Genomic DNA, 13,071 nt, shown 5'->3' on the forward strand with positions numbered 1-13,071 from the left:
TCATCTTCGTGGTGTTGCAATTTTAATGGCCAGTAGTGTATGTGGCACTAATGGCTGTATCGTTTGGCTACATTGACTTAGATGCTTCATTTTTTATATCGCCAAGGGATTGTAGACCTTAGTACGTGACATAAATTTCAATACAATACGTGTACTCGTTGCTGGGGAAAATAGCTCTGAATAGTCGGACAGATAGACTGATAGACTGGGGGACAACAGAGTGATTCTATAAGAGTTTCCTTTTTACCATCTGAGGAATGTAACCTTAAAAACAGTAATAAGTGACTGCTAAAAAATCATTCAGTTAGCAGGTTTCAGAACTTGAGCTGGCCAGTTAAACGTAAGGAAACGTCCATACCAAGTTTTACAGCACGTCGGGTAAAGAGAGATAACAGCTACCAATGTGATACACCAAACAGTTGCTGAGAAAAAACAGGCAGACGGACAGACAGACAGTCATAAATAACGACAATTTTTTTTCATGTGTTATAATTACAAATTCACCATTTTCGGATTTTTTCGTTTATTTGTGCAGTGAAACCTTGTTTCTTGTCAAGTTTCATGATTCTCGATCAACGGAAAACACTTTGCTGTCAAGTATTTCGATTTCTGGTGCGGAGAAGCTCAAGATTGATTCTCGCTGTAAGAAATGATCATCAGTAAGGTTTTGCCAGTAGACACCCATCTTACGAGTCACTCGGCAGTAGACATACAAACTGGTAATGAAATACACTGCACAACCCGTCTAAAAGACAGCCTGCCCATGTTCCATTTTATTTAATTCACTTACAGATAAGTTCCTTGACAATTTTCTAACTCAAATAAAAACAAACACATTCTAAAAGTAAAACAATCATCTAGCCGAAGACTGTTTTCAACACCTAGGCATGGTCCTGTTGGACGTGGTATGCCGTTAACTTCGTCCGACGTCTGAACTGTCTTCCTCAGCCAAGTATCGGGGGACCAACAGTTTCGAGTGGATTTCCAACCACGATGCCACTCGGCTTTTTTCACACCAACAAACACTGCTAGAGCTGAAAGAAGTGACTACTGACAGATAAAAAATCCTAGGGTTGACCAGGGTTCGAATCCGAGGCCTTTGGATTTATAGTGTACCACTTTACAACAAAAGTAAATGGATAATGGAATGTAGTCGAATTAAGTCGGGTGATGCTGAGGGAATTAGATTAGGAAATGAGACACTTAAAGTAGTAAAGGAGTTTTGCTATTTGGGGAGCAAAATAACTGATGATGGTCGAAGTAGAGAGGATATAAAATGTAGACTGGCAATGGCAAGGAAAGCGTTTCTGAAGAAGAGAAATTTGTTAACATCGAGTATAGATTTAAGTGTCAGGAAGTCGTTTCTGAAAGTATTTGTATGGAGTGTAGCCATGTATGGAAGTGAAACGTGGACAATAAATAGTTTGGACAAGAATAGAATAGAAGCTTTCGAAATGTGGTGCTACAGAAAAATGTTGAAGATTAGGTGGGTAGATCACGTAACTAATGAGGAGGTATTGAATAGGTTTGGGGAGAAGAGAAGTTTGTGGCACAACTTGACTAGAAGAAGGGATCGATTGATAGGACATGTCCTGAGGCATCAAGGGATCACAAATTTAGCATTGGAGGGCAGCGTGGAGGGTAAAAATCGTAGAGGGAGACCAAGAGATGAATACACTGAACAGATTCAGAAGGGTGTAGGTTACAATAGGTACTGGGAGATGAAGGAGCCTGCACAGGATAGATTAGCATGGAGAGCTGCATCAAACGAGTCTCAGGACTGAAGACCACAACAACAAAGCTTTTCTACCGAGCCTCTTTTTCTAGAGAGCCACACGATAATTGAACTTGCAAGGAGAGTAACAGTCAAGAAAGCAAGCCTGCATCGGGCAGAAGACTGGGTCAATCACCACCAGCCAACAGACCAACAGGCGAAGTCTCGACAGTTCTGGAGTTGAGTACCGAACTCCATGACTAGAAACATACGGTAGGCACTTCTTTTGCGGAGGTATAATGTTTCCACTCAGCTAAGCAAACATAAGGAACATTCAAGAATAACTTAAAGTAAAACTAAAGAGATACATATTGTATTTCAGTGACATTCGTAGTATTTATTCACAACATTTCTGAAGAGAGTCTCAAAAAATCCACGTGAAAAGGAATAACCATCAGTGTTCATAAAATTGCTAAAATGCGAACCAAAACACAGAATACTATCACAGTAAACATTATGAGTTTACGTATCTAGCAAAATAAATGTTATTTAACACTTATTTTATTTATAGAACTTAGCTTCGCCGTAGTTAATTTCAATTTTGCCCAAGCGGAAATTGTCAGCGATGTGTTTCTATCTCACGTCACAGTACTTTGCCATCCTTCAGGTTTATCAAGGTTTCACGCGCGAAGACTGTTCGGCAGTGATGCTGCTTCGGCTGCTGTTAGGGGCTTCGTATTCTTAAACACATCCACACAGACACACAAACCACAGAGCGGCAGATAAAATCCTACATTTGGCCATTTACTTTAAAAATTGCTTTGTGTCGATTGCTGTGCGCCCTTTTTGATTTTCGTCTTCCTGTTGCTTGTTTTCGCATTGATCTCCAGATGTGAATCGTCTGTGCATTAAGTATCATTCAGAATACTCACATAGTCGCTCATTAATTTTATAACCAACAATCGGTATTTTGCCTAACAAATTCCTCAAAAAAATTTTTGAGATGCGTACGAAACTAATCTGTGTCGCAAAATCCTACGCAGGAAGCCCTTCAAAGATGCAGTTACCACACGTGCTCAGTCAGTTTAATTACGTATGAATTTTATGCAATGTATCATTGCTCGTCTAGCAGAAAAATATTTGCATGACAGAATGTTAAACCCAATGTTGTGAACCATAGGTAGTTCTGGGACTTTATTTTCCTCTTTATTTTTTAATTTCTTTGTTGTAAACGAATTCCCTTGAGATTGCTCACAACTGTTATTATCAATGCTTCTAAGAACACAATTTACACGCTTACTGGTGTTAAGCTCTGAATTTCATGATGCTGAATAGTTTCGTACTATACGTTTTAGACATATTCCATATTATACATATAACACAGAATGTTCTCTATCATAAATTAATTTCAGTGTTTCTTATTATATACTTATCTGTGAACGTTCAGCCCCTAGAAATCAACAATGCACTAAGGTAGGTTGTTGGTTTATAATATAAGCCCACAAGCGTTTTATGGCTTTACTAATTACCGTCTATAATTTTTTACACCCATAAAGGATGCAGTTTTGTTGTTGACCTCCAAAAATATCGAATGTTTATGGCTTTTAGATAAACAAACTTCCCTACGAAATTATCTTTCCTACGAATATTTTTTGAGTAGAAAATTGTGACAATACCTACAATTGTTACTGTGGCAGGCTTCCATGTAGCTATTGTTTTAGACATTGCGGTATGGGAATTGTGATGAAGAGTGTAGTACTGCGATACAATTTGTCTGTACTCCTGACTGTAAAAGATATTACGTTATCTCGATAGATACACGTCTGAATAGACTCATAAAACTTTTTATTTGGAATATTAGAACACGTTTAAAAGCCGTCACTTTCATAGGGGCCACAACGAAACCTTACAGCCATCGCAATCAAGCAAACCCAGCACCAGTTTACACATTTTTTATAAAATTGGGCATAAACGTTAGACTCGGCAAAATAAAAGTGGTCTTCCAAAGGAAAAGACGCAAGAGTTTCAACACAGCTGAATGTCGTTAAAAGCAAGAATGGTGCAGGAAGGAAAAGATATGACAATTTTAGCTTAGAGTACAGTTGTTGTGTTAATACATTTGCTTCAGTCTGTATGTACAGCGCACACTCATCCTGGCCCAGGGAACTAGATATTCTTGTGCGTGATTTACTTTTCAAATATCAGCGTTGAAGTTAACGCATACGCGCAATAGTCGACAGATCGAAGTTACGAGCATCTTATGTACAGGGTGATCAAAAAGTCAGTATAAATTTGAAAACTTAATAAACCACGGAATAATGTAGACAGAGAGGCACAAATTGACACACATGCTTGGAATGACATGGGGTTTTATTAGAACAAAAGAAAACTAAGTTCACAAAATGTCCGACAGATGGCGCTGGAAAACAAAACGTCAGTAACTGCTACCGTGACGGGTGAGAGGTATGTTACAGAATGACATCATCCCCAGGCTGGCTGATAAACACCTGCTGGAACGTACGATGTTTATGCAGGATGGCGCTCCACCCCATATTGCTAGACGCGTGAAAGATCTCTTGCGCGCGTCGTTTGGTGATGATTGTGTGCTCAGCCGCCACTTTCGTCATGCTTGGCCTCCCAGGTCCCCAGATCTCAGTCCGTGCAATTGTTGGCTTTGGGGTTACCTGAAGTCGCAAGTGTATCGTGATCAACGGACATTTCTAGGGATGCTGAAAGGCAACATCTGACGCCAATGCCTCACCATAGCTCCGGACATGCTTTACAGTGCTGTTCACAACATTATTCCTTTACTACGGCTATTGTCGAGGAATGATGGTGGACATATTGAGCATTTCCTGTAAAAAACATCATCTTTGCTTTGTCTTACTTTGCTATGCTAATTATTGCTATTCTGATCAGATGAAGCGCCATCTGTCGGACATTTTTGAACTTTTGTATGTTTTTGGTTCTAATAAAACCCCATGACATTCCAAGCATGTGTGTCAGTTTGTACCTCTCTATCTACAGTATTCCGTGATTTATTCGTTTTTCAAATTTATACTGAATTTTGATCACGCGGTATTTGTGAAAGTGCCCGATAATGTTCTAGGTGAAGTAAACTCAAAAGAGGAATGTACAAATATTGCATTACATAAATTATCAGCAGGCACGTGTTGAAATTAATCTGAGCAGTAATATCCTGAGAGTACATGTAACGACCTTAGACGTGGGACAAGAGGTAACACATTTCTCAGGCACGTGCCGTTCAGGAGATTAGTTTAGGAGAGTTCTGCTTGTAACGCTCTTTTAATTTCCAGCAGCAGATTTTTCAGCATCATATCATCTATTTACAAAACAAGTTGGCGCGATTCATTTCAGCAGCAACTTTTTATCTTCCTGCACTCGTGATGTAATACGGAACTTACTAGCACCATGTTAGCTCATCCACTCATAAAGCGTAAGGAGTAAGAGGCAAGCTTGAGCGATACAGAAGTGACCCAGATCCGTTCGAAAACGTGTACCAGATTAATGAAGTTGCTGAACTATACTGGCAAGCGTAAGTATGCTTTTAGAAGGTCTTCCATACAAATTCAGGCGACTGCAGCGCTGGTTTCTTATCTTCCTCTTGTAACGGGACATCCTCCTCTAGCCTTACTTTTCCTCAACAGTAGTTGTTGATACCATTATTATTTTTCGAATTTTGGGCAGGTCAGTTTTATCTGAGTTGCTTTTCTGAGAACTTTCGTATAATTTTATACACAGTATGTTACATTTCAAGCTAAAATATATGAAAATGAATTACTTTATAAAATATTTTAGTTTCGATGCTATAATCGATAAGTACTAGTTCTGAATGTACAGTTAAAATTATTTTTTTTAGGAACATCTGAAATTACGAATTACTTGCACACTTAAAATTTCTATTATTAATAACGCAATCCTGCACTCTTTACTACGTTTATTTGTGGAGTCATTTATGAAATAGTAATCGAAATTAATAATTTAACGAAAACTAGTAGGAATTCAATTGTTAAGAAAAAATTGTAAACGCTTTGGAATATTGTTATTTCCGCAAAGTGTGAGAGTCATAAGCTTGCTTCTGATGGGATCGGACGTACTTTTGTATAATAGGTGGGAACAACGTAATTTCGGCTTTGTTAATGAGAAAAATCAGAATAGGCCTACTGTATGATATACTAAAATGTGAGAAAATCAGTGGCAAATACATTTACGAAAAAATTCTGCAACAACAATCTTCCAATTTATTTAGTTCAACAAACCAATCGTGAGGACTTGATGCTAGATTTTTAACTTCAAGAATTAGACCTCTAGACAAGAAGAACTGGAACAATCTCAACATGAAAAGCGAAGTAAACTTAAAAGTTTACTGTAATCTTCGCTCCTCTCAAATCTTCATGAAAGACTTTGCTTATTAATTACATGGACTGGGCATTGTCTAATGTGGACAGTAGATGGGAGAAGGAAGGAGGGGGGAAATTAAACTCTCCTCCTCCTTTCCTTCTGCCCTCCCAAATGATACATACAAACAGCATTCCATCTGAAGTTAAATTCAAGGTTCATGATTTCGTAACGGGAATACCATACGGATGTGGAAATAAAAGAATGATAACTCCAGGAGATTTAATGAATCCCTGTGATGTTGTGCGAATAACCCTAGGGAAGAAAGACACCAGTTTAAAAAGCCCATAACAGCATATATTTCTGAAGGCGGCTCATACCATGCATGTCACATGAGAGTATTAGGTAGACGAAAGGCTAGATGGTAACAGGCGTGTGATTGACTTCAGACTAGACAATAAAAGTCTTAAGACGTCAATCAACAGGAGTTCAAATTTTGGGCATCTTTCCGTAATCACGTAAAAGAATCGAATTTATCACAGCGGTTTCTCACTGACCAATCTAACTCTCTCACGAACATACTCGCATTTTGCAACGGGAACGCAGCCTTGCGTCTGCCTTATAAATGACATTACATTCGTAGATGTTCATTTATCTCGTTGTATATTGCGTAGCGTATTTAGTCAGGTGAGAATATAGTTATTAATTGAATTCAATGCGACACTGTAGAAACGGTTAAGGGACACCATTGTTGCTATAATAAGACAATGTGGAAAGACACAACCAAAGATAACGTGTGCTGCATTCTGCAAGATTTGACAGAGCATATGGAATTGATAGAAGTGGTGCTCTAACGTTCCTACTTCATCTTTGTTCCTCATTCCCTTGTTTTGTCGCAAGAGAGAACTAGTGACTGTTGGAGATTCCACCTATTAATGTACTTTTTCACTCTGTCCTGACTATGCTGAGGCTCTAGCTTCTTTCCTTCGACTTGAAACATGACATACGGCTTTGCGGTGGATTATACTGATGAAGAGCGTCATTTCAGCTTATAATATAACAGTATCTCGTAAGTGCTGCGTCTAATTGCAGGGGTCAAGTCATTCTCAAGATTTCGCACTGCATTTGCGCTGAAAAAATGGTTCAAATGGCTCTGAGCACTATGGGACTCAACTGCTGAGGTCATTAGTCCCCTAGAACTTAGAACTAGTTAAACCTAACTAACCTAAGGACATCACAAACATCCATGCCCGAGGCAGGATTCGAACCTGTGACCGTAGCGGTCACGCGGTTCCAGACTGCAGCGCCTTTAACCGCACGGCCACTTCGGCCGGCATTTGCGCTGAATTTCTGTAATTTATTCTAATATCAATTCTCCAGTTGTAAAGGTATACATTTTTGAAACTATCCAGTTAGCGTGCCGTGTTTCGAATCACGAGAGATAGCAATGTCCACCGGGATTGGGTACCGCTGACAGCAGTGATTTTACAGGCAAATAGGGCATTACGCAATACATCGTTTCTAATAGCTACGATGACGACAGGCTTTACGATCAAGAAAAACCTAGAAATTATTAATGAAGTTGTATCTTAAATGTAATCCGAGCTTCTCTGTGTTGCTTGTAAACAGCTATTGGTATTTTATCCCGGCATTAGATAAGGTTGTTTTGATTGTTGCCTAATGCTTATAACGGACACAGCTCTTAGGGACGACAAAATTTCCTATTTGCTACACACGTCAAACAGTCCTCTGTTTTGTGTAAGTACTGATCAGATGACAATCTCATTTACCCGCCCTTGTGTAATTACAACTTAACTGCTACTGGGTTCATTACTTATTAACAGTTCGGTTCTAATATCTTAATGACTATTAGATAGTGCGCTGGTAGAAAATACTTGTTAAGTACTAACTACATAAGTCCAGAAAGTTACAGGCTGTCCAATGTTTACGATTGGTTAACTGATGTCTCTAGGGCACACAGAGATCCAAATCTAAAACCATGATTTCTCCCGTCGGAATGTCTCCTGTAAAGTGTTCCTGCAGCTCTCTACTTCTGCGATTAGATGGCGCATATTGATGAAAGGGTTACGCATGAATATAGGATCAGGAGAAACATTCTTTATCCTCGTAGATGGAAACTGTTTTTAAGAGTAACACATTAATGTGGACAAGGACGGGGCAGTATATTAAGATCCGTTTTTATGGAGGAAGCATCACGATATTACCTGAAACAATTAAAGGTAACCGTGGAGAAGCTAAATTAGGACTAACCAATAGGGACTGGTAGACTAGTTTTGAGTACAAGCTCAGTCGTAAGTGCGAAGGCTTCTGCGGCCCGTGTCCGCAAACATAAGAGTTTTCAGGGTATGATGACGCGTCACGTTGTAAAATATGTGTCACTCAACTAAACTGACGTTTAGGCTACGGTTTACAGTGGTCTTCCTCCAGGTCTGCTGTACTGGAGGTGTGCCGGCAGGAGGAGTCAGCCAATCAGGTTTGTGTTCCTGTGCTGCGGATCATTTCGCTGGGTGTAATACACAGATCCATTCGTCAGACGTAATCGTACTTCGGCCGGTAACTTTCTAGCATTGTTATGCTGTTGGCATCAGCACAGTAATTAATTTTCTCACTTATTTTTGCTTATAGTAATTAATTTTTTCACTTATTTTTGCTCATAATCGGTCACGTTCAGGCCAAACTTTCTCATCTGCATACTACCTGTATAGTACCTGAAAATGGACTTTTGAAATAAAGATATTTTGCTTTTGTGCCTCCACCCATTATGGCACCTGGTACCTGAATCCACTTTATTCTGTGGATTATTTTATAACTTATTTTGATTGGTTGTGGTTGGTGTCAACAGATAATGAGACGGACGGTCGACGGTCGACGAAATAGAACGTCTGCTAGCTGACAGTTATAATATGCACATAAAGAGAAGGACAACTATGGTAATTATGTCCGCAGCGGGTGGATACGCTGGACGGCTAATTGAAAATGTGAAAAGACCCTCTTGAACAGGTGGTCGGATTTTCCTACCTCGGTAATAAAATAGATTAGGAAGGATCACGTAAGAAAGCTTATAATACAGTCTGGCGCAATGGCCGAGTGGCCGAGTGTGTCTTTCAATTGGGCGGCACTTCGGCGACTTCAGTGTCCCCTACTATATCCCATTTATTCATCCGGGGAAAGGGGATCTACAGTTTAATGTAGAATCCGAAAGACGTGCTATTCCTGGCGACTCTTCACGTCGTTGAGAGGAGGAGGCTAAAATAAAGACAGACTGAAAATTTTCGTGTTCTGGCGGGGATTCGATCTGCGACCTCTCGGTTTTCAGGCACGCGCTATATCGCTCGACCACCAGGGCCGACTGATCACAGTTGACACTCAGCACGTATTTTTAACAGTGCTCTGTCTTGAGTGAGTACTAACCATTACAGATTCTCATTTACCTCTCCTTATGTTTCCTTCTACAAGGTGTACATTGTTTAAACCGACTAACTCTGGGAGGTTGCACCGGACTTTTTTTCTAATGTCATTATTTCTTGCGAGTATTATTTAACCCGTGGAGGGCGTATCCACTTTTCAGTTGTAATAACTGATTTATTGTTGCAATTGTTCTTGTTGTAGCGGTAGAGTGCATACTTCACTCTTCAGTTGTATTAGCTGTTTCGTATTCACATTTAGTTGTAGGTCTTGACGCAGCACTGTACAGGTTTACCAATGGGACGATAAACCTTAAGTGACAACACTGATATGGTTGGTGCTTATTACATAGCAATGGGGGTCTTCAATATCCATAAGTACCATGTATGTAGTGAGTTTAATCCAACTGCCACATTTTCTGGTGCTCATCAAGTGCGGTTCTACGTGAATGTGTCGGAAAGTGTTGTTGGTATCTGCTTAATTGGGTCATATCTCCTACCTAGGCTATTAAATGGCAAGTATTATTACAATTTCCTTACAGACATTACCAGAATTGCTAGATCACTTTCCACTCGCTGCAAGACAACGAATGTGTTTCCATTAAGACGGGACGCCGGGACATTTCAGTCGTCGTGTGCGTCGATTCTTTGAGATACATTTTCCAGAAAAGTGGATTGGCAGAGGTGGTCCTATACATATCCCCTGATTTGACCCCCCCCCCCCCCGACTATTTCGTGTGGGAAGAGATGCGCAACATTGTTTAGAAAACCCCTGTTGAATCAGAACAGGATCTGACTGCCCGGACAGTAGCAACAGCAGGAGAAATTAAGGACACTGCTTCTGTCTTTAACTGTGTTAGACAGAAGGTGACCCGCCAGTGTAAACTTTGTTTACATATCAGTGGAGGCATTGTGTTAATGTTGTTGTCTCTTAGCAACAAAAAATTGAAATTGTTTTATTACTTTTTGTCTATTGTAAGTAAGATTTGATGCCCTCCTCAATGGTGTCTCACAGGAAGACACATTAGAAGAAGTGTTTTCAATGTCCCATGCAATGTACAGATTTTCTTGGTTTAATTAATTTGTATCCAAAGAAAACTCCTTCTACCAGTTTAAAAATTCTCACAGGAAAATATGACATTATGGAAAAATATTTGCTTTGGTGACCCGTGCAGCCTGTCAGAGTAAAATAATTTTCTGCATTTTCTATAAAATTTCGGGAGAACTGCCGTATGACTGTAACTTGCTGCTACGATATTTCGACTCAGAGTCTCCTGGCCATCTTCAGCTGAACACTAACGAGTTATACACTAAGCTGCCCTAATCAAGATTCCGCCGGCACATGCTTGGTGTGCTAGTTGGCATTGTGTAAGCGTTCCTTGAGGGCATGCTCGTGTGCTGCAAGTTTGTGCGCTGCTCTGCGCGCCCTACGTGGTGAAAACTGGCCTCTTCAGTATCAAAACGATTGTCTTCGCATTGTGAGATCGCAGTACGACGGCTATTACTTAGAGCACGAATTTTTTCTACAGTCGGGTCCTATGCAGAATTCGATTCATAATGGATTCACACAGTCGTATTTCCACTGACTCATTGATGACTCAACTCCAAAAGACTGATGTATGGGCCACGATTTTATTTCGTTATATTTCATCGAACGAGCAGTGGAAATATAGTGTTCAGCGATAACGGACTTATTTTCTAGGAGGAGTATGCCGCTGATGTTCTATAACTCGACCCTGCACAGTGCGCGTCGTTTGCGGTATGTAAGATTTTCGACGTTCATACGGAATCCTGTACACACTTGCTTTGCGCAACTAAGAAGTCTTTAACACATCCAAAAAGCTCTAATATTTTGGAAGGAGGTCGAAAGATTAGTTTAACTTTATGTCTTTTAATATTCCGCCTATTTTAGTTGAAATATTTCCAATATATCGTAGACAAGCAGTCGTTCTGAAGGCCTCATCCTCTTCCTTGTCCTGTCTGTCGTACGTCTGTAACTCTCTCTGCTCTTATTGAGATAAATATCCGTTGTTCAGGAAGGCAGTTTGCAGGAGTTCCAGTTCCGTCTATCGGCATCTGAGGTGGTACGGGCTCGGTGGATCAAGGTCTTTAGGACGATCATCGTTTGTGCAGTATGCTGGCAACTAGTAGATTGTAAATAATGGTCAGCATGAGTGGCATTTCGAAATTGTGCCAATTGTGGAGTCACACAATTTTCACCATGTATACGAAATTAACTTTACAGTGACATTCGAAGGATATCGGTGCAGTCCTGACAACAAACACTGATGCCCATTCATAAATTACAACAGAATGGCTAACGGGTAATGTAACGTTGGTAATTCTTCAAGCCCTAAGGCCTGCCTACGAAATGTGACACAAAAATGACGCGTTTCTACTCACGCTCATGCTCTGTATTGAGTCAAGCCCATGACTATCACTATTCGTGGCAGCGACGGTGCCCCCAGGCCGTGAATACTGTTTTCCCAAATGACTCGAGGCCAGTTTTGGGATAGACTCCAACTGGGCCACAACCGAGTCAGTTCTCTTCTTCGTATTGGTTAAAAACAGTCTTGGTTGCAATTTTAGTTTCTTTATTTTTCAACGACGCGTTTCGCCTTATTTAGGCATCTTCAGGTTATCTTTTCTAGATGGACGCGAGAGGCACCAAGATCTGCATAACGCATTCCCGTTCCCAGGAGCGAGTAACAGAGTAAGATGGAGGCTCAGGTAGTAAGCATAATGCGTCACAGAGTCGTATGGCACACGTCCATCTAGAAAAGATAACCTGAAGATGCCTAAATAAGGCGAAACGCGTCGTTGAAAAATAAAAAACTAAAATTCCAACCAAGACTGTTTTGAACCAATACTGTTAAGCACTGGTTTGCTGTATGCCACATTATTGGAAGAATTTCTATTCCCTCCGTCTCTAATGGCCACGATATGGACGGTGCATAAACCCTATTCTTCCTTACTTCCGCAGCCCGGACCATCACAGCAGTGAGCCTTGCGCTTACTCTTTTTCCGAATCCCGCCGAACTGACCTGGACAGTGGTCGGCGCGCCGGCCACGTGGCGGCGAATGGCGCCGGCATGTCCGTTGGCGGTGGCCGACTTGTGGCGGAGGTGGTCGCGCTCCGCGGGGGCGGCCTTGTCGCGGGGGCTGCAGGGGGCGGAGGCGACGGCGTCGGCGTCGGCGTCGGCGAACCTGGGGGCGCCGGGGGCGGGCCGGGAGGCGGAGGTGGCGCGCGGCCGCGGGGGCGACGTGGGCGCCGACGGCGGCGAGCCTGGTGGGCTGGCGCTGGCCGGCCGGCTGGGCGGCCGAGGGGCCTCGCTGGCGCTGGCGGACGGCATCGCGGCTGTGTCTGCCGAGGCTCCAGCCGCCAGCCGCCAGCCGCCAGCCGCCAGCCGCCAGCCGCCAGCCGCTGACCGCGCGGCCTCCCCCTATCTTATCTCCAGGTCACGCAGAGGTGTTCGCCGCTCTTGCTGAGACAGGGCTGCGTAAACACACGACGGCCGCACCCTACAGCCGACGTCTCGGTCCTATCGATCTACATCTACATCCATACTTCGC

General features: G+C 41.8%; 1 protein-coding gene across 1 annotated transcript in view; it reads right to left on the bottom strand.

The window, feature by feature from the left end:
• LOC124594416 overlaps positions 1-12,851 on the bottom strand; it is a 184,262-nt gene extending 171,411 nt beyond the window's left edge. Inside the window, exon 1 of the mRNA XM_047132787.1 lies at positions 12,543-12,851. Within this exon, the coding sequence (XP_046988743.1) occupies positions 12,543-12,851 (309 nt within the window). The remainder of the gene's footprint in view (positions 1-12,542) is intronic.
• Positions 12,852-13,071: the final 220 nt, after the last annotated feature.

Source organism: Schistocerca americana, chromosome 2, assembly GCF_021461395.2.
Source record: "Schistocerca americana isolate TAMUIC-IGC-003095 chromosome 2, iqSchAmer2.1, whole genome shotgun sequence".
In the NCBI taxonomy this organism is placed as follows: domain Eukaryota; kingdom Metazoa; phylum Arthropoda; class Insecta; order Orthoptera; family Acrididae; genus Schistocerca; species Schistocerca americana.